The sequence below is a fragment of the Calypte anna genome, chromosome 14 (assembly GCF_003957555.1).
Source record: "Calypte anna isolate BGI_N300 chromosome 14, bCalAnn1_v1.p, whole genome shotgun sequence".
Classification (NCBI taxonomy): domain Eukaryota; kingdom Metazoa; phylum Chordata; class Aves; order Apodiformes; family Trochilidae; genus Calypte; species Calypte anna.
Window position 1 is genome coordinate 193,636 of NC_044260.1, and position 25,432 is coordinate 219,067.

Here is a 25,432-nt window from a genome sequence, read left to right on the forward strand (position 1 = left end):
CTGTTTTCAGGCAGTGCATTAATACTAAGAGGCTTCCTAGAGATAAGTGAGGAGGAAGCAGTGTGGAGATGGAGGGAAGCACTGGAGAGAGAGCAATGCTGAGAGATGCTGCTCTCAGGGAGGGTTGTGCTAGGTCTGAACTCTCCTGTGGCTCTGGGCATGATCAAAGAGCCTGAGCACAAAGGTGCCAGAGCACTCAGCTCTGGACACCACAACCCCAGCCCTTCCCTAACACCAACATGTCCTTGGAGGCACCTTCCCACATGAGGAGGAGGGCAGCAGCAGAACCAGGTCCCCCCCCCCCTCCAGGCACAGGGCACCCAGCAGCTCTACTTACCTTTGGGTAATAAGGTTAAATCAGTGCCTCATTACAGCCCTCAAATTAAGTCACCACCTTGCTGGATCAATACTATTTTCCATGATGCTCTTGTGACACTAAATCCAGGAGATGGATTGATGCTGGGAGGCCAAAGTGCTGCAGGGGAGCTCCGGTGCTGGGCACAGTTTGTTATCAGGGTTAAAATAGCAAATTTCCATGGAGAGGATCAGCAGGCAGTGGGAGAGGCAGGAGGTGTGGTGGAGTGGGGTCATGAGGACAGTGACCATGTCCCTCTGCACCTCCTGGGGCTTAGTTCTGGAACCTGTTTGTTGACTTGCAGGGTTATTACAGGGAGAAAGTCCTTTTCTGTGAGAAGCTTGTGACAGCAATGACCTCCTCCAGGTGTGTCCACACTGGGAGGTTGGGCTAAACTGGCTGTTCTCATTTCCCCCCTTTCCCCATGAGCCCTCTGGAAAAGGCATTAACTGATGTGCACCTGGTTCCTGTGGCTCAGCTGGTGACTGGATCAAAGTGAGGAGTCCCTGGGGCTGAGTTCTGGGGCATTTGGGGGTCCTGAGTGCCAAATCACTGTGCTCTGAGCTGCAGCCAGCCCAGGAAACGTTTGTGGCCAGAGTGAATTCTGGCAGCCCCAAATCCCCCCCCTGGGATGTTTGCACTTCTGCCAGCTCCCCACACAAGGAGCTTCAGAGTGGACATCTCTGCCCTTTCCAGTGCTTTGGTGTGGACCAGAGACCACCCACCTCTGCTCCTGATGCCAGGGCTAAGGTCACTGCTGCATCTCTCCTCACTCTGCCCCCACCAAGCAGAATCTCCCCTGGCACTGGGCGCTTGTTCAGCTGCTGAAGGAGCAGGTTGGGTGGGTGGGCAGGGAATACAACCCCCTTCCTACTGCTGCAGCTGACCACACCACTGGGGAGGGTGATGGGACCATTCTGGTGGGTGGACTGGGGGAGTTTAACCCTTCCAGGACAACCCTGGCTCTGTTGACCATCTCTCTGCAAAACTCGAGCCTTCTGCAGACCCAGCACCTCTCCACTGAGAGCAGGGGGGGGAAATTCACAGGAACAATTGAGTCCTAAAACTGTTCCTCACCCCACAGACACCTCCTGCCCCCAGGGTGCCCACATTGCTGCCAAACCTGGGTGCTGCCTGTATTTTCTTTCTAAACCTGTAACAGCACAATTTATTTGAGATATTTGCCATTAAGAAAAATGGGATTCCTCCCCTTAATTCATCTCCAGGGGTGACCTGGGGGCTGTCACAGCCTTGTCTTTGGGCAGAGGCAGAGGAGTGGGTATGGATGCAGCAGGTTGCTGCCCACCCCAAGTCATCAGGGGAGTGAGTGGGTGCTTCTGAATAAAATACTAAGGCAACAGGAGGAGGGCAAAGCTGATAAAAATGCCCAGAGCAGCTGTGGCAATGTGGGCAATGAGGTGCCACCACGATTGCCTGTCACTTATTTGAGGCTTATCATCTCTGGCTTGCTTAAGAAACCTTGTTTTTTCTGTCCCAAGAGCCCTTTTAAGAGCTGAAGTGTTGCTGCAACCCAAATTATCTGTAATCTGCCTCCAGTGATGATGCAGGAGCAAGTCCAGGGTGCAGGACAGGACATGTGAGGATTGGGAGCTGCTGACCTCTTTGGGCTGAAAAGGTCTGATTTAAAGGTGAGTGGTAGGAAGAAGCTTTTTTATGCCTCTTAGTCAGTCAGTGAGCAGTTCAGGAGCTGATTCCCACCCTGGGGAGCAGGAATTGGACACCCAGCTCCTGCCTGTGCTGCCAGGGCAGTGGTTGTCCCTGCTGAGGCAGAGCTGAGCTCTTTGTTCCTCCCTGCCCTGCTACCAAGCAAGAGAAAAACGTTCCTGCTGAGAGCAGCCAGAAATAACTCAGACCTTCAGCAGCCAAAAAGCTTCCATGGGGGAATTTTAAAGTGCTGGGAATTTGGCCTGTGCTTTGGGCTCCTCTGCTCTTGGAATGTCCCAGGAAGGGAAAGGCAGACCCTGAACACGGCCCTGCTCCTGATGTCCAGGAACTGGCATCTCAGCAGGGAATAGTTCACTCCTGGGTCACCCCAAGACTCACTCTTCTCCAGTTTTTACCCAAGTCTTTTCCAGTCCTGTCACCTGTATTAAAAGGACACTGGTGATGGATAAGGCTTACCCCCTTTTTGGCTTTGCTTCAGGGGTTGTGATGCCCCAACATTTCTCAGGAGCCCTTCACTTTGCTGCATTCCTGACCCAGGACATCCCTGAGGTGAGGCCACCTTGCAGTGCCCGCCCTGCTGCTGGTGGTACCAGGATTGGGTGTCTGTGGAGGGAATGCCATCAGAATGAATAAGCTTGAGAGGTCCCACTGCCCATGTGGAGGGAGGAGTTGGGGCAGTTAAAACCAGTTCTTCCCTGTCTCTGGAAAGGACAGCAGATTCCTGCTCTGTCCAGATGGGATTCGAGTTGCACCATGAGGAAAATGGTCCTCTCCATGGCACATGTCAGAGGCTGCAAGGAGGATAAGTGTTACTTCACTGATCTGGCCCCACTTTTTGATCCTCCACAGGGATTTTCTGGCTGTTTTTTCTGTGGCTCAGCATCTTCTCAGCACCCCAGAGCAAGGACATTGCGTGGCAGATGCTCCATGGAGGAGGACACACCTCATCACACAGCAACAGCTCTGGGACAGCTCCTGGGACAGCTCAAGGCTTCTCCATCCCTTCTCAGGGGGATGTAACCCAGCCTGTTGCTCAGCTTCCAGCATCTAGGGGTAGGCTACAACTTTTGGGAACACCCCATGCCCCTGATTGGTCCCTGCACACCCCAAACTGCCCCTCTGGTGCAAGACACCAAAATGGAATCAACCACACGGTCTGGGTGGATGCAGGAGGTCACTGGAGACATGTTTGCTTTGTAACACAGATCCGGTGATGGACACAGGATCATCTCTCTATTTTAAGTTTTACAGGGGGCATTTTCCCTTGCCAGGAGCTGGAGAAGTGTGGTCCTGGGTACCATCTGTCCAGGGGCCTGGTGAATCATCCTATTTTCCAGTTAACCGCACTTGTTTGCTTTGGGAGATCTCCAAGGGAAGGGGGAAGAAAAAGAAAACCCAACCCATGGATCTTTTCCCACACAATAAGAAAAATGCCTTTTTTTTTTTTTCTCTTTACAAAAGCCAGTGTCAACTCTGCTTTTACTTAGCAGTGGGCTGGATAAAAATAGACAGTGAAGTCATGACGCCTTCGGAAGAAGAACCAGGTATGGCCTGGGGAAAAGGGGGTGAGTGAAGTCAGGGACAGCCAGCATGATGGGAAGAGGCAGGGGGAGTCCCAGGACCATGCTGGGAGAAGGAAAGCTGCTGATCCCAAAGCCTTGGGGTTCCCTGGAATGTTGTAAGAGAGGCAGAAGGCTCTTTGGATGCACCGGAGGTCAAGCTGTTGTTCTGATGATGGGGATGGGGCTGTGACCCAGCCAACACCAGGAGATCTGCTCTGTGCAAAGCACCACAGAGGTGTTGGAAGTGTGAGACTCGCTGGAAAGTGAAGGAAGCCAAAGGGTTGTGTTCCTGCTTTCTCCAGGACCATATTTCTGCAGTTTCCTTGCTTAGTTTTCTGCTCAGATCCAGCTTTTTCTCCCAGTTTATCACTGCACCAGGCTGTGAACATGCTGGGCTGTTTGGAAGGAGAGTTCTTGTGTGGGGTTTTGATGTTTTCAGCTCTGAGCAGGGTTCCTGGAAGACACTTGGCCACCTGGAGCACCTCACCCATAAGGAAGGACCTTGTTATGAAGAAGAAAATTCAAATGGGAGGAGAAAATCCATGTCCTTTCCTGCTCAGCTGAGGGCTGCAGGGCAGAAAATGCCTCCAGACACCCCTGGATGCTGAGCTACAGGTTCTCTGCAGCAGGAGGCTGGAGGGGCACGAGGGGAATATCTGCATTTCTCCCAGCTGGTCACTGGAATGAACATTATCCCTGGAAGAGTGGGCTCAGCCCCAGCCCGCCCTGCCAGAGCAGCTCTGTTGCAGTGCTCCCAGATTTATTTTTGTCCAGCCTTGGAGCAGGATGCAGGGATCAGGTGATGGTGCCTGAGGAGTCCTTGGCATTGCCCATCCTGCTGCCATGTGTGCGCATGGCCATGGGAGTAATGAGGCTGGGATGATGGAGCAGGACTTGGCACATGGGGTGGCTGCAATCTTGTTACTTTTCCAGGTTACTGGATCCTTTCTGAGCCTGCTCTGGTGTCCAGCTCCTGGGAGCAAGTAGATTCCCTCACTATGAGGGGAACACTGGTGCTCCTATTTGTGCTGACTTTGCAGTGCGGTTTGGGGTGTCAGAACTAGTGACTGTGCTTTGGCATTGGGATCAGCACCTGGAAACCAGTTTCTGATGGAACTGAGTCATGAATGTTAAGGGAGGTGACCAAGGTGACACAAAAGGCCATGGCAGAGAAATCCAAGAACCACTGACCTGTCTCCAGCTCTGGGCTTGCCTCCTTTCCATAGGGTTTCCACACTAGGTTTGTTTAAGTTGGGACTGGGAACTCGGTTCAGTCCCAGTGGCCTTCCTGCTGTCCCAGAGGAGGATCCAGCCTGGTGGATGGGGCTGAGATAACCTCTGGGTTGGCTTTTTGGCCAAGTAGCCAAATCTCAGTGGTCTTGGGCACAGTGCTAAATAGTGAGGGTCCCTGGGACATATCAAGGAAGCAGTGGCAGAGACTGAGGCTCACCCTGATCCCAGGGGGATTCCAGCACAGGCAGCATCACCCTCTGAGAGCCAGGCCATCCTGTGGAGAATCCCTGTTTATATGAATCTTCAGCAGATGAGGGAAGAGTGGAAGGTGCCTCCCCTGTCCCAGCAGGTCACTCCAGGCTTGGCTCAGCTTCCTTCCTCTTCAGGGGATGCTTGCCAGCATCTCGGAAATGGCACCAGGGATCTGCAAACCAGGCACATCAGCTGAGGACCTGCTCTCTGCTCCTCGGAGCAGCAAATCCCTCTTCCAGTGGGAGGGTGAGGATGGGTGGGATGGGAGTAGCTCCCTTTGCCAGCCCAGCCCTGAGCTGGAGGCAGCAGCTCCCACTCCCATGTCAGGAATTCACGTGCAGCAGGGACATGGTGACAGTCCCAGCACTGCCTGCTGCTCCCTGTGGCTTGTTGTCATGTGTACACCAGATGATTGATGTTGATGATGGGCCTCCAAGGGATGCTTTATGGCTTGTGGCATATGGAAATCTGTGGAGCTCCCTGGCAATGGTTGCAGTGAGTCAAACACAGCTCCAAGGGACTGACCCTTCTGGTGCCTCCCAGCTGCTTTTCCCTGCATCCCCATGTTTGGATATCTCTGTGGAGATCAAAGAGCTCATGTTCATCCACAGGGCTGGAAACACTCAGTGGAAAGGGTGCAAGTGCAAAATATTGTCCTCTCCTGCCCCTCAGCATAACCCTTGCATTGCTGCATGCAGAAAGGACACAAACACAGAGAAGTAGAATTGTGGATGTCACCCATCAGTCTGCTCATGGGGCAGATTCCTGATTCTGCAGACCTCTAAATCTGGACTGACTCAAGATCTGGCTGTTGTATGTGGGGTGTGTGCAGGTAGGATTTGTCCTGGGGATCCAATGAACAACCCTTCCCACCCCCAGTTGCTGGTCAAGGCAGGAGGTGTGTCTAGGCTCATTAGGGAAGTGTCAGGAACCTTGCAGCCCAATGCTGTCAAGTAGCCAAGCCTGAGAGGCCAAAGCTTCTCCTCTCACTGCTACTGTCCCACTAATTGCAGCTCTCCCTAATTAAGATCAGTGATGTGGCTTTGGCTGCTACAGGCCAGGTCCCCCAGGTGAGCCCCGGGCAGTTGCTTGGGGAGGATGGGATCACCCCAGACCTTGGGGTGTTACAGAGGAGCTGAGCTCCCAGGAGAGTCCTTGAGAGGAGGAATAAAACCAAAGGCAGCTTTGCCAGAGCCATGGGGCAGCTGGGGGGTTGCCCTGGCCCCCAAGCCATTGCACTGAGCTGGAGGGAAATGCTCTGTGCCAGATGTCACACTTTCCAGGTGACAACAGTGACTCTGCTCACCAGCTGCCTGGGGAGCTGGGGCTCTGTTGCTGAGGTAGCAAATTCCCCCATAAACTTGTGTGAGCTGGCAGTGCTCTGCCTCTCCCGGGGGGAAAAGAAGGGCCAGCTCACTGCCAGGCACTTAAAAGAAGACAAAGGAAAAGCTGGGTGATGTTTAGAAGCACAGTTTTCTTTTGGTCTGCTGATTGCTGATCTCACAGCTCATTCTCCTTCCTTATCTCCATGCAGTTTTGGTTCAGATGCATCTTCCCATGGGACAATCATCTCTCCAAGCAAACTCATCCTGAGTGAAGCTAAGAGGAACAGCCAGACACCAGCAGGAATGGATAATGTAAGTGACTGGGATGGTTTTATTTATAAGTACCTTTATCAACACTTGTAGACAATGATGATTTTTTATTTTTACCTCAGGCACATCTCCAACCCAAGCTGTTTCAGGCTGGGGCAATTAACATCACTTAGACCTTTTCCTACCCACATGTGTCCTGGTTTGAAATCCATGGGCCAAAGCAGTGGTAATTACATGCCAGGAATTAGTTAGCCAAGGGCATGATTGGATGGTGCTTTTGTCAGTGGGAGATGCTGGAGATGGGAATAGAGCCACCAGTTCCTGTTGCCTTGGAACCTGCTCAGGTGAGGTCTTGGGATAGGGGTGGTGGTTTGGGAGAGGATGAACTTCAACAACACAGTATAAGAAGGGTCTAGAAGAAGGGCAGGCTGTTGGAGAGCAGGATTTGGAGAGTGGCTTGAAGCCTTTCCCTGTGGAAAAGGGGAGGATCATGCCCAGCTCCTCTCCCTGGCCCACAGGCAAAGTGTTTGCAGGTGGAAAACTTGTGGCTGGGGCTGGCTCCTCTTGGGGGGGTTCAAAATACCCCTGGGAGAAGGTCAGGGAGACAGCAGCAAGGACAGCTCCCCTTACAGGCTGCCCCATCACCCTCAGCTGGCAGAGCCTCCAAAAAAGTTTGGAGGTGCCTTGGAGAGGAGCTGGTACTGCAACTCCTCTTCCATCACTGGGTTTCCAGGGGAGGCCATGGAAAGTGATTTCCACCATGGTGTGAGTGATGAAACAAACCCCAGTACCAGTCCCTGCTCTCCATCCTCCATGTCACCACAGCCTTCCTTGCTTCCCTGTCCCAGCAGGACCTGGGGAAAGCCACCGTGCTGTCCCACCACTGCCAATGTCCCAGCAGAGAGGGTTTTTCTTGCTGAAAAGCTGCTTAGCAGCTTAGGGAAACAATAAAAGTAGTATTATCTTCAATGGTGAGGCAGATGGTTTGGATGATTGGTTTGACTTTTAAGCTGGATTTGAGCTACGGATATTCTGAATTTTAACAATTTTTGGCTGGTCAGACTCGGGTGTTGTAATCCCCAGATTCCCACTCCCCAGAAATCCGGTTCCCTCTCTGCTGGGGGATGCAGGAAGGAGACCTGGGACAGGGGATGCAGAGACCTGCGTGGGAGGGGGCACCCAGACACCCCCCAGAGCCACTGCCAGCCCTCCAAGTGCTGCATGTCACCACTGCCACCCTGGCTGTGCCACCTTTGTGGGAACAAAGCCCCTTCCTGCTCCCCTCCAGCGTGGACGGCAGAGCTCCATAAACCCATGGCTGGCAGGAACCCAGACTTCTCCTCGTCCTCCCTGCCCCTCATTGTCTTTTTCAAAGGGATTGATTTAGTCTTTCTCTTAATTATCAGGAGCTGTGGACTTCCCCCAACCATCTGAGTGCTGTTCCCAGCCCGTTGCACTCCTCCTGCTGACACCCAATGCCTGTTCTTGCCGTCGCCCCCACACCCGGTGTCATTGCTGGTGCTGCCATATGGAGGGATCAGTGGATGACATCCCCCAGACCCTTGGCCATCCAAGACCCCAACGTGAGAATCTGCTCCAGGGCTTGCAGACAGCCCCTAAGGCTCTCAGGTTTGCCTCCACATCTGTGTTCTTGGCCTGATACAAGGCAAAGAAGGGGTTTTGAGGGTGAAATCCAAGTTCAGCCCCCTTGGGGTTGGATAGGGCTTGTCTGGAGGGCAGCTCCAGCCAAATAAAAGCCATCCTTGGGTTTTCATGGTTAACCCTGGTGCTGGAGGGACCTGTAGAACTCACCCAGGCACAGAGCAGAGCCTCAAGTTGTTAATTACCCGGCCCAAACCCCCTGTCTGAGCAAAGCCATCACATCCAGCCCATCCTTTGTATCAGAATCGATTTTATTTAGCAAATCTCCAGAGCATTAAATGAAAACTTCCATAAAACAAGGGTCAGCTTTGTGTTTCCATTGAGTTGATAAACTGGGCAAAAGAGGACACTTCTACAGAGGTCAGAGGTTACCCAAAACACCCCTTGAAGAGAAGTAGACATCAACTTTCTGATCTTCTTGCATTGGTCCTGTCACCAGTAGAGCAGAAGGCACGGGAAGGGCACAGGGAGTGGTGAGGGTGATGCAGTTCAGTTCAGTTCATGAAACACAGGCACGGAAAATTTTTTTTTAAGGAATGGGGATGGTTGTTGCTCTGTTTGCAAGCAGGAAGGTGAACCTGGGAAGGGCAAATTGTGTCCGAGTGCCAGCGGTGCCCAATGGGTACCAGGGAGGAGAAGGCAGTGGGATGCAAAGCTGCTTCTCCTCAGCACCACAGCGGGCATGGGTGGTTGGGTGCCTGATCCCCAGCAGCCTTTTCCCCTGCCAGCTCTCCTGGGGCCTGGCAAAGCAGTGCCAGAGCTGCCAGGCTTATCTTTAGCTCTGTTCCCTCCCTCGCCCCCGTGCCCACCCCCTCACTGCTCACCGGCCCCCACCAAAACGCACGGTTATATAAACACCCACAGCAAAACCATCTGGGGCTGAGTCAGCCACGGACCTGAGCAGCCAGCAAACCCCCAGCAGGGGGATGCCAGCCCCCAGTAATAGGTTTTTAGGGTCACCTCCCCATGAAGAGTGTCTCCGAGTTCCTGGCGTCCCTATGCCAGCCCCAGCATGGGATCCTGGAAAGGGGATGAGCATCTTGCCTGGGGTCTTCAGGTTGCCCTGGTAATGAAGGAAAGGTTTAATTACACCCTAATGAGGTATTCTCAAAATAAATGTGCTGGATGAAGGGGAAGGGGTGTTGGTTCTCCAGTTTGGACCCATCTCTTCATCCATCTCCATCCCCAGCCCTGTTATCCCATCAGAACCCCTCCAGCACACCTTCCATTCCAGCAGCACCACCCTACTCCATTTGTTTCCAAATTTGTTCATTTGTTTTTTTTTGTTTGTTTGTTTTTGTTTGGTGGTTTGGGTTTTTTTTTTCCCCAAAAAAAACCTGAGGTCAGGGTGAGGAGTGATCTCCCTCACCTCCTTTAACTCCCTGGTTTATCTCCAGGTGCAGCATCGTGGGGAGCATTTGCAACCTGAACTTGGCAGCGTTGTGCTGATTCATGGCTGCTTGTCACCAAAACTGCTGAAAACTGTCAGAAAAAGGGACGCTGACTCATGTGTTTGCCTTCCCCACACGGGGAGAAATGTGAAAGGTGAACAAAGTACTTCAATGGGTGATAATTACATTCAGGGCTGAAAATTTCAATCCCTAGCAATGAGCCGGCGTGTTGTTACTAATAGAGGGGTTTGGCAATTATAAAAAATAGAAATTAGTATTTAAGGTTTTTAACCTTGAGAGTGACCTTTTAACAACAAGTGGAAGGAAACCCCTAATTTTGTCCCACTCACACTTGTAAATCTGTGTTAAGGAGAAACTCCAGCCTCTGCCTTCCCTGCAGGATCCTGGGGATGGTTCCCTGGCATTTTCCTGTTATACAGGGGGACAAAAACCCAGCATGGGATGGGGTGGGAAGTGGCCTGAGGAACTGGAGTGCCAGCTCTTTGGTGAGAGACCTCTTGGCATTGCCATTCAGGGCAGGTGGAGTGGGAGAGAAAGGAGTCAGTGAGGGTCCACCTTAATGCAGGATGAAAAAGCAAGTTGCTGGCAGGAGAGCAGAGATGCTGCTCTGTTACTATGGTTACCCCAGAGACAACCCAGCATCTCTGGGTACCACCCTGCGGTACCCGAGCTGCTCCCAGCCACCCTCGATGGCACCAGGGCAAATTGTGTGGGCAAGGGAATAAATTTGGAGAGATCTGTTGCTTCTCAAAGCAGCCAGGAGGGAGCTGGAGCCAGGTTGGGTGGGGGAGCAGCATCTCTAGCAGGGCTTGGGGCAGAGTTCCTGCCTCCAGCCCTCTGAAATGTGGTGCTTCACCTCAGCATGGCTGGGGAGGGTTTGTCAGGAGGCAGAGCAGTGTGGTGCCTTCCCTGCATGGCAGCCAGGGCTGGTGTAGTGCTGTTTCCAAAAGGGTTTTAGCATTTAAAGAGATCTTGAGTATTAAAAGTGGAGGTGGGCAGTGAGGAAATGGCCCTGACCTCAGCCCATCAGTGAGCACCCCTACTAGAAACACCTTAGCCATGCCTGCAAGGTCCTTCCCCATCCTGCTCCGGGCTGCCACCAGCCTTAAATTGAGCTCTAAACTCTGAAAATGAGGATGGCTGGAGTGGAAGTAAAGCCAGGACTGACCACCCTGGTAAGGCATTTCCCCTGGTGCCATCATCAGCTCAGGCTCCCCGGGAATTTCTGTTACAAGCAGCCACTGAGGGAGGAATTGTGGAGGCAGTGAAAACCATCCCTGGGGAGCTGCTGGCTCTGCCATCATTAAATGCTTTCCCAGATGAAGCAATGGGTTTCTTAGTGCCACATGGGGTAACAAACCCTGGGAGCAGAGGCATGGGAGCTTTGGGAACCTGCAGCACTGGCTGGTGGGTTTTTCCAGGAAAGATGCTGCAAGAGCATCCTCCTGGCGTTTTCCTCTCCAAGATCCAGCCCATGTTTTGGAGGTGAGCAGGGCAGTTTTCCCCTTCCTGCCTGCAACAGCCCATTAACTTTCTCAATAAACCCTGCTCCTCTCCTCTGCAAAAGCTTCCAGAAAAGCATCTGGTCCAGATTTAAAGGCATTAAGAGACAGAGATCGGTAGCTTGTTCTAATAGCTAATCATTGTTAAAAGATCTCTCCTTATTTCCAAGATCTATTGGTCTGGCTTTAGCTTCCAGGAAGAGGTGGTTATGAGGCCTTTTCCTGGTAGATTAGGTTACCTCTTTGGGCCAGTGTATTCTCCCTGTGACAAATGCTGCAATCAAATCATCTCTCAGTCTCCTCCTTTGATAAATTAAACGGGCTGTGCTCTTGAGTCAGACCAAGACCTGGTCCTCTCTCTGATGATTAGAGTGATTGGCTGCAGTGATTATTTTTACATGATTGATTTTTATTTTTTTAAATAAGTAAAAAAATTCCTTGATGGGGGCAAGGGTGGAGCTGATGTCACCCAACTGACCATCATGGATGGGGACAAGCTGTTGGTCACCAGTCACCAACCCAGCTTCCAACCCCTGAACAGCCTGAGGAAGGATAAGGAATAATTTCTCCAGGTTATTTTGGTACAAGAGCCCCATTCCCAGCAGCAGCTAGGTGCAAAAGCCAGGAGGAAAATCCAGGATTGCAAATCCAGGGGCTCATGTCCACCAGGCCATTAACCTCTCCATAAATAGTGTCCCCCAGCCCCGCTCTGCTGTCCTTCGGCCATGAAACACCATTAAAGACATTTAAACTGTCACTTGGTGTCCCCAGAGGAGGTGATGCCCGTACGAAATAGATCCTTGTGGAGCCCAAGGGCAACCAAGGTCACTCTGGGAAGATTTGTTGGGTCAGGCTCGGATGACTGGGCTCTTTCTCCCCGGGCTCCAGACACATTTTCCCATCTCCGGGCTCCTCGCATGGCTGAGCCGCTGCAATCCGGTCCCGTGGCCATCAGAGCAAGCAGTACCCACAGGAAGGGGGGGACCCTGCAGCCCTCCTATCCCTCTAAGCACCCCTGCAGCCCCTTCCCTGGTGGAGAGGGAAAATGATCTTTTCCTGCAGGATAACAAGGAAAACTCAGATTTGGGGTTTCTGCTCCTTCCGAGTGGCAGCAGGATGGAGATTTGCTAAAAGAATCCTAAAAAAAAAATATCTGGATTTGTCCCACTGCCCCCCAGTTGAGTTTGCTGCACATATATATTATCTGTGTGATGAGTGAGAGCCTCAAAGCTTTGTTTGAAGTTTGCTACAGGCAGACACTTCCCTGTGGTCTTGCAAATATACAGCGTGACGCGAGATATTTTAAATAGATCAAAATACATTTATTACATATTTATATTATTTTCTCTAGTCTATTTATATCTTTTGGAGACTCATATATAATATATATAATATATTTAAAATAACATAAAATTGGCCAGTTTTTGTCATCTGAAATACATTTTACAAATATATATATACATTGTCACATATATCTCAAATATATGTGCAATGAGACAGAGAAACACCAGAGGTGGAAAAGGTACAGACACTTCCATGGCATCCATCAGCTTCCCTATTGCTGCACATCACCATTGCCCCAGCCAACGGGCTCGGCCAAAACCTCTGGGAAACCAGTGCTCCCAGTTGCCAACCTGCCCGTGTGAACTGGTGCTGGGTTTTTGGCCCCCAGAACCACGTGGGGCCCGGCCTGGGGGAGCACCGGGGGGTGTTTTGGAAGAGGGGGTGGATGTGGAGGAGGGATGGGAAAGGGCAGTGGGACAGATGTGTGCAGCTGGCAGGTGCTGGGGCTCAGTGAGGTGGCTGGTGGCATCGGGTCGGGCACAGTCCCTTGTCCCCTCCCTGCTCATAACGTGGCCGGATCCTGCCCTGCACCAACCCCCCCGTGGCAGCATCCCTGAATTAGGGGGGGTGGGAGAGCAGGATCTGGCTGGAGCTGCCACACCCTCATTTCAGCGTGCAAGAAACAGGGATTGGGGAGGAGGGGAACACAGATGACACACAAAGGGACTCTTTTGGTTGTCAGCACGAGAGGAAAGAGCAGGAGGGTTTAAAAATAAATGTATTTGTTCTGCCTTATTAAAGATAGAAAAGGTGGCTCTGAATTCATCTCCTACAAAAGGTTTGAAGGTCAAGCAGGCACCAGATCGCGGGAGGGTGAGCGCTAACTGATTGTCCCAGCCCTAAAAGACAAAGTGCACTAAATCCAGGTATGAGAAGCTAAGGCTCATCCTGACCCAGCCCCGGGGACCCCTGCCAGGCTGAGCAGGGACATGTCACACCCTTTGGGGACAGAGGATGGCTCTTGTCACACCCTCTGAGAACAGAGGATTCTCTTTCCAGATGGTGGGTTTTGGGGCTCAGGGATGTGGTCTCTTTCTGCCCTCGCTGGGCATCATTTTTGGGGTGAAGCCAGGTGGGAGCAGCACCAGGGCTGGCCCCCAGCCCCTCCACAGGGCTGCCCTGAGCAGAGGGCAGTCCCTGCAGGATGCTGGCCCAGGGGGGATTAGTGGCTCTTTCCTTTCTCAGACTCCAAGGATCAAGTGTAACTCCTGAGTTAACTCCATGGATGGAGTGGCCTCGACTGGGAGGATACTCTGGGGGGGACGTGTCCCCTTCTCTAAGCTCTGAGCCCTGTCCCACAGGGGATCCCACTCCACCCCCCCCATGACTGACACCAAACCCCCCATTCCAAGAGTATCCCTGTGAAATTCCATCCCTAAAGTTGAACCCAGGAGCCAAACAGAAGCCACTTTTTTTTGCTTTTTTCACCATTTTTCTTTTTTCTCCCCCTCACCCCTCCATCCCTTTCTTTTACAGTTGACTCAAACTACCCCTGGGGGCAGCCTTCCCAATGCTCCCTGATGGCAGGAAAAAAGACCAGCAGCTCAGAGCACTCACAGGTAGGCAAAAATAATATTTATACACTATGTACCAGCGTGGTCCATGGCCAGGACGAGCACTATACAGTATATATATACGACAACTCGCCAGAGCTAGATCCTCACTAGGGGGGGCTGGGGAAGGGGGTGTGTGAACAGGGGCTGGGGAGGGTCCAAATCCCCTCCCCCAAGCCCACTTCACATCCTCCTATGCAGCAATTTAAAAATACATCTGTATATATTATTCTATTCTCCCAGGTAACATTGTACAATCATAGGAGTTTCCTTAAAAGCAATAATTTACTTAAAGACATCTCTAGTTCTCCTTCAGTTTTATACAAATATTTACTGTGAGATACATATATATATATTTATAAAGAAATTAACCCTCTGAGAACCCTACAGCAGCAAGATGTGCACCTTTTTTTTTTTTTTAAATATAACTATTATTTATTCAAAAGAACCTAAAACCACTTAAAAGCATTTCTTTTAAAAAAATAAATAAGTAAAGCACACACAAAATCTCTCTGCCCCCCCCCCACCCCTTTCTTTCATCCTTCCCAACCCCCCAGATGCGATGGGGCAAAAAGCAGGTGATAAAACCATCCTACTTGGGAGCAGAGGGATAGGGGATGGGATGGCATCCTTGGTTGCTGCTTTAGAAGCACAAATGTCATGGCTGGAGCTCAATGGCATGTCCCTAGGTGTCCCAGCTTTTGGGGACAGCCTTTTTGGGGCACTTGGTGCAGAAACAGCTGGCTCCCTCCCCAGGCTGTTTTCTCCCCATGGTTGTTTTTTAGGAGAAGCCAAAACTCAAGCAATCCCTTGGGAGGGCTGCCTGGGGGTGGCTGTGATGGATGCTGGTGGGAACAGGGGGGGCAGAGACTCTGTGAGGACAAAGTCTCAGCCCCTGTCCCTTCCCCAGAGCCCTTTGCAAGAAGGGGATGGGGACAAAGGACAGATCCTGTCCCTGACACTGATGGTTGGACATGTTTTGGGGGCTCATAGTGAAACCCTTCCCTGTGAGGGTGCTGAGCCCCAGGCCCCAGTTTCCCAGAGAAGCTGTGGCTGCCCCATCCCTGGAACTGTCTCAGGCCAGGATGGATGGAGCTTGGAGCAGCCTGGGCTGGTGGGAGGTGTCCCTGCCCATGGCAGGGGATTGGAACTGGATGAGCTTTAAGGTCCCTTCCAACCCAAACCATTCTGTGGTTCTGTGATTCCATGATCATCCCAGCTCCTTCTGCCTGTGCAAAAGCAGGAGCAGGGCAGGAGCAAAGGCCTCCTGTGCCCAGGTTTTGTCTTGTGCCATAGCAAAGGGACCATCAAGGCCAGTCTGAAATGCAGGAGATGGTGGGATGTGGGCATGGAGCAAAGGGGATGTCACCCCAAGGAGAGGATGAGGATGCAAGCAGGGTGCTGGGGAGGAGGGCTGGGGTGCAGGATGAGTTTGCATCTATAAGGCACAATCCACCTTGAGGCTGGGATGCGGGGCTGGGTTGAAGCTCAGGACAGGGTGGTTTTCTCAGCTGGCATCCCTGGGTTTGGGGAAACATCTGGCTTGGAAGCAGGATGCTCCAGGGAACTGGAAATTCATAAATCCCAACCCTGCAAGGAGACAGCTCCTGTGCTAAAAGAAGTGCAACCCAATGAGATGACTTTCACATTGGCTTCCATGTTTGAAATGATTTTTCAAGGGAGAAAATACCAAACTGGTTGGAAAAGTGGGAAAATACCCGAATTTGAGAGCTTTCAACTCTTCTTTTTTTTGTGCTTTTCAATATTTTGTCCCAATTAGGGTGAAACTTATGAATTCCCATATCGGGGGAGATCCAGCACTTCAGCAGCTGATGCCCCAGACCCAAATTCCACCTTGAAGATCAATATTTCCAGAAATCTGCTTAATACTGTTTACAATGCTTCTTTCTGTCACTTCTTTCTGTCCTGATTAGCTCTTTTCCCAGAGCTAATTCCACTGCTTGTTTTCACTGCCATGGACCTCCAGCCACTTATGTCTGTTTGCTGCCTACTAAGCCATGTCAGTGGGGAAAAAAACCACCCCAATATTGGATGGAACCTTGACTTTTAGCTATTGCATCTGCCCAACAAAATCCCCTCCTCAAAGGACTCCGGTGGCTTATTCATTCCCATGTTCATTTCTAAAAAATACTGAATCACTTCTTTCAGATTTTGTATTGTTATTATTATTGTTGTTATTATTATTATTTTGGTAAACAGTCTTCCAAACTTATGGTGAAAAAAATTAAAAACCCTCTCTCCTCCCTCACCCATCACTTTCTCCCCACAAATTAAAAAGCAGGACATTAATGTCTCATGGTAATTCAAGTCTTGTTCTTGTGCAACTGAATCACACCGCCTGCCGGGAGGAGCAATTTTTTTCTCATTGTTGTTGCTGCTCAGTTAAAAAAATAAAAGGAAAAAAAAGAAAGAGAGAGAGAAAGACTTGTTTCCTGATATTTCCTCTTTTTCTTTTTTTTTTTTTTTTTTTTTTTTGATCTCATAGTGCTCAGCTCCAAGAAAACTCTGGCGTTTTCCCTGCAGGAGGGAGAGCAAAGCCCCGCGTGGCTGCCTGGGGCGAGCACCTGCCCACGCTCCACCTACCCTCCTCATCCCTCCTCATCCCTCCTCATCCCTCCTCGTCCCTCCTCGTCCCTCTGTCCATCCATCTGTCCCCCCAGAGCCATCAGCTCCGTGGGGGTGGCAGGCACGGTGGCCTCGCCGTGGCCCTGGCGCTCTCCCCTCCTGCCGACCGCTCAGTGGTTATTGCGATGAAACGGAGAACTATGGAGGATACTAAATTCTCAAGCATTCCTATGGCACTTGCATTGTTCTGCATAATTTGAGCGGGTTGTAGGGGAAGAGATTAGAGGAGGAAAAAAAAAAACAAACCACCCTTGGAAAAGTCAACGGAAGGACCGAGAAGTCATATTTCCGACTCCCTCCTGTACGACCGCTGATCCAACGCTATCGTGGCTTGGAGCCGATCGAACTCGTGCCTGTTGTCCGGGCTCAGGTCCTCCAAACCCCGGCTGTCATCATCTTCCTCTTCCTCGTCACGGCTCATGAAGGCCAGCTCGTTCTCGTAGCAGAAGGAGTTGGTGCTGGGCAGGAGGAATTTGTTCTCCACCAAGTCCTTGGCGCTGCAGCGAGGGGTGGACGGGACCTCGTAGGTTTTGTGGAAGTGGGAATAGTCTACTTTGTACTGGTTTTTCTCCTCAAACAAGACCGGCTCAAAGCGGTGACCCCACAGGATCTCGCTGGCCAGGTAGGAGCTCCGAGCTTGTGTGGTCATAGCCGTGGCTTCTACCATGCCTTCCAGGATGACCACGATCTCAAAGTCATCCGTCTCCAAGTCCTGGCGGCTGATCCCAAACAAGGGGCTGTCTTCATTGATCTCGTGGAGAATGGTGATGGGAGAGACCAGGAAGATACGGTCCAAGCCTTTATCAAAGCCCACGTCAATGTCTATTTGGTCGAGTGGGATATACTCCCCTTCTTCGGTGATCCTGGGCTTAATGAGCTGAGCTCGTACGTGGGCTTCTACTATGTGGCTTTTCCGGAGGTTCCCAACCCTCCACATCAGGCAGAGTTTTCCATCTCTCATTGCCACTACGGCGTTATGGCTGAAAAGTAATGTCTGGGCCCTTTTTTTGGGCCTGGCCATCTTTGCCATTATTGCACCAATCATGAAAGAGTCAATTATGCACCCCACGATGGACTGAACCACCACCATGAAGACCGCGAGCGGGCACTCCTCCGTCACGCAGCGGAAGCCATAACCAATCGTGGTTTGGGTCTCAATGGAGAACAGAAAAGCAGCCACAAAGCCATTGACCTGCAGAACACAAGGCTTGAAGGTATCATCTCCCCCTGGGTTTTCTAAGTCTCCGTGAATGAGTGCAATTAGCCAGAAAATCAGTCCAAAGAGCAACCAGGACACCAGAAATGCCAGGGAAAAGAGCAAGAGCATATACCTCCAGCGGATGTCAACACAGGTGGTGAACATGTCTGCAATGTACCTCTGTGGCTTGTCATCCATGTTGGTGAACTCCACGTTGCACTGGCCGTTCTTCTTTACAAACCTGTTCCTGCATTTCCTCCTGGTGTGGATTTTCCCGTTGCCAAAGCCGTTGATACCTGGCATGGTGGTCAACCTCAGCCCGTCTTCCTCAGAGGACACGATGCTGTAAGGGTTGACTCTACCTGCAGTCATCCCTGAGCCAAGCCCACAGTCAAGCTGATGGGTCCTGTTATTCCCAGCGTCCCCCTGGCCAACCCCTGCCCACCCCCCAGGTTCTGTTGGAGTGGAAGAGAAGTCCCAAGCGTCCACGTCTTGGCTGCCACGTCACCAGATGGATCCCGTGAGAGGGTCTGCAATGAGAGAACAAAGACACAGGTGTTACCACAGCAGAGGGACCCAAGGGGGGTGTTGATCGCTTGAGTGGCTGCATGTTGAGCAAAGACCACCCCCAGGGTCCTAAATCTCCCTCCTATAGATAGGTTGTTCCCAAAAAACACACAGGAGGAAGGAAGAAGGTATTGAGAGTTCAAGTGAGCCGGGGAGATGCTGGATTTGGTGGAACCTCAGTGACACCCCTGGATGAAAAAACTTGGACTCACCCTGGAGTCCTTTCTCCTGAGCTCTGCTGTCAGAGAGGGGTTGGGCTGCTGGAGAGGAGAGCTGTGAGGCCAAGCTGTCCTCCTGAGCAGAGGGACATTAATCAAGGTACACCCAGAAGCAGCTCCACCAGCTCCCATTGCCTGTGCCAGATGGATCACTGCCCAGCACAGTGCAGCCGTGCTCGTCCCACCTCCTGAGCTCTCCTGGGCTCAAGGAAAACCGTGGGGAGATGTGGATTTAACCTCTGTCCCCCAGCCTGGGGGTGGGAGAGGACATGGCCAATGTGCAGCTGGTTGGAGAAGGCCCAGGGAAGGCACTTGCCTGGGGCATATGTCCCAAGAAGCAACTTTCCCAACGGATCCATTGGGACATGGAGCCATCTATGGGCATGGATGGGATTTTCTGGCCAAGTCGTATGAAGGGAAAACTGCCCCTGGGGAACAGGGAGCTGCTTTGGTCCCTTCTGAAGGGTTCAGCTGTAGCACAGTCAGGGAACTACACTCAGATTTGTGTGGGAGAGAGACGGGAGTAGCGTGGACATGGGCAGGGTGGCCCAGGTTGGATGTGCTCCCCAGAGCCTCTGCAATGGGACATGGAGCTCTATGAGGGAGCAGATGGGATTGTGGAGAAGCCAGGTGGCATGTCCCAAGCACCCCAAAGAGATGCCAGGGATGCCCCATCCCTGGAAGTTTTCAAGGCTGGACAGGACTGTGAGCAACCTGTTCAAAGGAAGTGTCCCTGCCTATGACAGGGGGTTGGAGCTGCAGGGTCTTTAGGATTCCTTCCAACCCAAACCAGTCTGGGATTCCACGATCCACAGCAGGAGCACCCCCCAAACCAACCCTTGCTGCAGCTCATCCTATTCTTTTGCAACATGGGATGTGCCTCCGGGGATGGAACCCCCCGTGCTGGGGACACACAAGGTGGTGGTGGGAGCTGGTGCAGAGCCCCCTGTGACTCCCTGTCCCCTGGCACAGGGGCAGAGGGTCTGGGCAGGACGTGCCGTGTCGGATCTGTTGGTCCCATCAATGAGGTCGATCCCTGCAATCAGCTCCAAGCCCTGGGGACACACTGGGATGAGAACATCCTTTCCATGACACTGTGGCCCAGACCACTCCACAGCTCTGGAGAGCGTTGCCAAGCACAGCAAACCCTGGATTGCCTTTTCTTGAAACTCTCCCCAAATCTGACCTGGGGATCCCTATGGGAGCTCAGCTCTGCAGGTAGGAGCAGTAACAATCTGCCTGAATCTTCCAGATCCCCAAAGTCCCACGTGTGGCACCATCTTAGATACCAAATAACATATTTCCACCAACTGCAATGCACACAACCATTTTTTTTTAAAAAAAAAAAGCTGATTTTTTTCAAGCTTCACAGTTGTTTGCTGTCAGGGCAGAAGACAGACCAGGAGATTGCTCACACCTGGCTGGAGCAGTAAGCACAAGATCCTCTCCATCCTTACAGCATCCTTAAGGATCCTTACATCCTTACATCCTTACAGATCCTTCCATGGGGAAGCACAAAATAGGCACATTTCATATTCATGGGGAAGATTTACAAATGTAGTAAATATAGTGACTCCCTGGAAGTCAAAGGGCCTCTCAGAGCTGAAGCTGCAGGTTCACACTGCCAAACCCCAGCCTGGTCACCCATCCCAAGTCTTCCTCATCACACCAGCTGCATTCATTAATATTAATTCTATTTTTTAACAAAAGCTGAGCATCTGGAGCCAGAAAAGGCTCTTTCTCCATCACCCCTCCAGCTTGCCTCAGGGCAATACGCTGAATGCTTTTGCCACCGGCTGAATTTACTGTAGTGGTTTTGTTTGTTTGTTTGTTTGTTTGTTTGTTTTAATTCTGGATGCATTTGAGAAGTGAACAAAATGCAATGAGCTCCCAATGACCCACGGGAGGATTAGTTGGGGTCTGGATTAACTGTGCTGGAATGGCAGACGTGCCCAGCTGACTGCAGAGGCACTGCCATCCCTGAGGTGACAATCACAGGGACCCTCACCACCCCTGCACCTTCCCCCAGACTCCTTCCCTCCTCCCTTCCTTCCTTTCTTGCTCTCTCTGTTTTTTCCTTTCCTTCTTTACATCCTGCTCACATTCTTTTTCCTTTCCCTTTCCGTTTCCATTTCCATTTCAATTTCAATTTCAATTTCAATTTCTATTTCTATTTCTATTTCCATTTCCATTTCCATTTCCCTTTCCACTTCCTATTTTCCTTTCTTTCTCTCTCCCTTATATTTTCTTTCTCCCTCCTTCCTTCATTCCTTCCCACTTGCCTTCTTCCCCCCCCTCCCCTCTCCTCCACCCCTTCCCATGTCCCCTCCCAACAAACTCCAAACTCCCCCTCACTCCAGGACCCTAAATCCCATCACCGGCTTGGGTGGTGACAAAACCACACAGGGGGTCGGGGAGATCCAGGACCATCCCCTGCCACACATCTTATGCAGCATTATCAGCATTAAAGCACAGGAAAAAAAACAGCCCTGGGATATTTGGGAGTGGGAAGGAGCCACAGCTCCCCCTGAGCTCCTCACAGACCCCACCTGATGGGTGACATCCCAGACCAGGACTCCTGTCACCAAACAGTGGCAACCAAACTCCCACCACAGAGAATCCAAGTGTCTCCAGCAACCTACCAACTGCATGGCTCATTTTATTTATTCTTTTGTTTGGTTGGTTGGTTTTAATTTTTTTGTTTTAAAGGGGAGTTAAATGTTACAGCAATACCCTGAGCAGTCAGCACACCGGGAGCTGAGTCCTGGGGAGATCATTTGTTAGAGCTGGCTGAAGGTATCCATGTGATTTATCATCACACCATTCCCTGAAATTCCACAGGGGACACATTTTGGGGCTGGGGAGGCAGTCACCAAGCTGCCATCCCTGTCCCTGCCCCCGTGTTATCCCAGCATGAATTTTTCTCCCAGTTGATGGGAGCGTAAGAGGAACCTGGCAGCGTTTGGGTGGGATCAACCTGGATGGGGAGTTCAAGGAGCCAAACCATGGGTGCCCTGGCAGGAGAGGTGACAGCCCGAGAGGGGACAAGGCAAGGAGGTCACACTGGGTGATACCAGGAGATAACACTGCTATCTCATCTCCTGCACTGGTGCCCTTCCTGCCCCGGCAGTGGGACAGCAATGTCAGCAAGAGGAGGGAGCTGAGCTCTGGGTGCAGGGCTGGGGATGAACCTGCACAGCCTGGGGTACACAAACCACCCCCGTTCTTCCTGCCCCAGCAGCCTGACCAGTGCTGAGCACCCACTAAATGAGGGGTGGGGGCCAGCAGAGGTGGGGGGCCAGAGCTGGAATGCCAAACAGTGACCCCAGGCTGCTCCCCACTGCTGCTGGACTCACTCCCTCCTACAACCCCTCCATCATTGGGCACTCCCAATAAATTAAGGGCTGACACAGGACTGGCCAGGCTCTGATAAATCCAGAGGATAAATGATTCCAGGTGCCAGGGAGGGCAGGAAAGAGGCTCCCACCCCAGTGGCTCCCACCTCCTTCCTAAGGAGGAAAACCTGCTCCTTTTTGCAGGAAGATGGGTGCAACACGCAGACCCCTACCCCCTCAGTGCCAGACACTGCTGTCTGTAAGTCCTGATGGTGCACACAGGAGGGAAAATGAGGCACAGGGGACAAGGAAGGGGAGACCAGCGGCAAGGGGGAGCCACATGCAGATGCCACCACAGGCGTGGGAGGAGAGAAGAAGCCACATGCAGCACTCAGCACTGCTAGGGACAGGTACCTCTTGTGCTTAAGCACCCCAAAAGTCCTGGTAAATCTGTTCTGCATCAGAGGACATCCTGGAAAAGATCCCTTTGGAGGCTGCACAGAGCACACAGTTGATCCCCAGCTCCATGGCAGGATGGAGGGACCCAGCATCCCAGTCTGGCTGCCCCCGTACTGGGAGCTCCAGCACCCACACACTGCTGTGATGGACCCCAGGATCCCACTGTCCCTTCCACTGCTTCTGGGTCACATCCCCCTATCAAGCTGCAGCACGGGGGGTTTGGAGAACACAGCAGCACCCACAGTGTCCCCAGCCAGCCCTGTTGCTCTGCTGTGTCTTGAATCCTACCTGGCTCAGCTGGGACATACTCTCTGTCTGTCTGTCTGTTCACCCACATCCCTACAGCAGCACAGAAGGACATGGCCAGGGGGTGAGGGTGAGGGCAAGGGGGGGCCAAAGGCCTTGGCAGGGTCAGTCACACCAGAGGCTGCCAAAAGATGCCCCAAAACCCCAGGGGATGCAGCCAGACCCCCCTGACCCTGCAACACTCTTCCTAAAAGCTCCGGGGCACCCGCAGCCCCTTCCCCACACCCCCTTCCCTGCTGCCCCTCCTGTATCCCCCAGCTCAGAGGATGGGTGTTAATATCCCAGCAAATCACCCCAGGAAGGGGCAGAGCCCCAGCTCCCTCTGACAGCAAGGGGGCTGTGAATGGATCCCCAGAAGGAGAGGGGCAGCCCTTACCTGGTGTGTGCCCAGGGGGGTCACCCCAGAGCTCCTTGGCCATGGCTGTGGGGTGCAGGGTGCCCCGTGGCCCTGCTGCAGCCCAGCTGAGAGACAGAGAGTTTTAATTGAATTTCTAGATTATCCTGGGGGAGAAGTTGTAATCTCCTTTAAATCCAACCTCTGCTCGAGTCCCGTAACCCACTGTCCTGCGCAGGGAAAGGGATTTAGTGAGGGGGAGGGAAGCTTTCCCAGCCTGCTGATGCCCCGTTCCCCACACCCCACAGGATTTGTCCTGACAGCCCCATAGCCCTGGGAATAAAGGCTTTGAGGTGGCCATGCTCTCCCCATGTCCTGCCACAGTGAGCAGGGGTGTTCCAGGAGCCTCCCAGAGCTGGTGGGGCTGGGACATGGATGATGGAGATGCCTGGTGCTGGGTGGAGGAAGGGAGCTGGCTATGGGCTCTGTGGGGTGTTTGGAATGTGAAGATTATTTCCTCTGGGTGGGACCCATGGCAGGGACCCTCACCACCCCTACACCTTCCCCCAGACTCCTTCCCTCCTCCCTTCCTTCCTTTCTTGCTCTGTTTCGTCCTTTCTTCTTTCTCTCCTGCTCATATTCCTTATATTCCTTTTCCTTTTCCTTTTCCTCTCCCTTCCCCTTTCCATTTCAATTTCTATTTCTATTTCCATTTCCCTTTCCATTTCCTATTTCCCTTTCTCTCTCCCTTATATTTTCTTTCTCCCTCCTTCCTTCATTCCTTCCCACTTGCCTTTCCCTTTCCATTTCTATTTCTATTTCTATTTCTATTTCTATTTCTATTTCTATTTCTATTTCTATTTCTATTTCTATTTCTATTTCCCTTTCCCTTTCCATTTCCATTTCCCTTTTCCTTTCCATTTCCATTTTTTATTTCTATTTCTATTTCTATCATTTCTATTATTTCTATTTCTATTTCCATTTCCATGTCTGTTTCCTTTTCCATTTCCCTTTCCTGGGAGGTGTCTGGGGCTTTGAAGTGCCATAGCACTGCCATAGCACCTGCCTGTCCCCAAGCAAGTCCCCTTCCCCACCAAGGCTATGATGGGAGTATCCCTCCCCAAAGACCCTCACCCCTGTGGGCCAGAAGTGGCTTTTGGATGGGTGACCTTGGGGGTGGCTCCCAAATCTGGAGAGGTGCCAGGTTCCAGCCCCAAACCTTCCCAGGGACAAACACCAGTGCTGGAGCAATGCAGGCAGAAAGTGGCAGAGCCAGAACCCAGCAGCCAGGATCCTGCTTGCCCTGACCCCTGCTTGTGCCATTGCTGGAGCCTCTGCAAGGACTCAGATTCCCACCAGGAATGGGGGGGTTCCCATCCAGTACATACCAGGAGGCTCCATGGGGAGGGCAAAAACCCTGTCCCAGCCCAGGGGAATCACTCAGCTGCTAAAAAGCACCGTGGGAAGAGAGGCAAAAAGGGGACTGAAAGGGCAAATGTCTCCAAGCTGATTTTTATCACCAAGCAGATGGAGATGAGCTGAGGGCTGCAGCACCCAGGGGCTCCCATGCTGCATCCCTTGGGTATCACGGGCAAGAATTATTTCAGGAGCCCTCTCCCAAAGTGCTTGCTGCCCACACCTTTGGGTTAGAGGCAGGAGGTGATGGGTCTGGACCCTGTTCAGCCCCAGCCTGCCCACAGCTGGACTAATCCTCTAACTCCCTCTTTCCCAGCTCCCATCAACTCCCCTTTCCCAAATCCCATCACTCCCAAGAAGGGTTTTCCCAACTTGCTCCGCTCTCACCCAACACGAATTCCTTCTCCAGGAGCTTTGTCTCCTGCTGGAGGGATACACTCGTGTGGGCAGAGCCCAGGGAAATGTTTATCCTGAAGGAGAGATGTGAGGCAGGTTGGGAGCAATGCTGGACGTGCAGAGTTTTGGCTGGGAATGTCATGGGAAGGAACAGGTTGCCTCATGGGAGGCAGCTTGGGATGCACAGATCCCTCAGCTCTTGATGTAAAATACAACAGGGGTGAAGATGCCATTTCCACCCCAGAATCATATCCAGCACCTTGAGGCATCACGGAGGGTTAAGGTGTCAGCAAGAGCCCTAAGATTGACTTTTAACCCCTGGAGGAAGCAGATGGGGGGGAATTATAGATTCCTAGAATTGTATGGATTGGAAGGGATCTTAAAGATCACCCAGTGCCACC

The 25,432-nt window shown here is 52.0% G+C and overlaps 1 protein-coding gene and 1 long non-coding RNA gene across 3 annotated transcripts in view; one reads left to right on the plus strand and one right to left on the minus strand.

Moving 5' to 3' along the window:
- The first annotated feature begins 5,769 nt into the window (after positions 1-5,769).
- On the plus strand, positions 5,770-9,868 carry LOC115599150. 2 transcript variants are annotated; one of them, XR_003988173.1, is made up of 4 exons: positions 5,770-5,910; positions 6,623-6,725; positions 8,090-8,266; positions 9,743-9,868. It is a non-coding gene; the product is annotated as an uncharacterized LOC115599150 (long non-coding RNA). The 2 variants fall into 2 exon arrangements; XR_003988172.1 differs by lacking the exon at positions 9,743-9,868 and having other exon boundaries at positions 8,090-8,630.
- Positions 9,869-16,642: 6,774 nt separating this feature from the next.
- Positions 16,643-25,432, minus strand: part of LOC103533073 (potassium inwardly rectifying channel subfamily J member 12) — a 29,853-nt gene continuing 21,063 nt past the window's right edge. Inside the window, exon 2 of the mRNA XM_008498898.2 lies at positions 16,643-18,530. Coding sequence (XP_008497120.1) covers positions 17,083-18,372 — 1,290 coding nt within the window. The 5' untranslated portion in view covers positions 18,373-18,530 and the 3' untranslated portion in view covers positions 16,643-17,082. The remainder of the gene's footprint in view (positions 18,531-25,432) is intronic.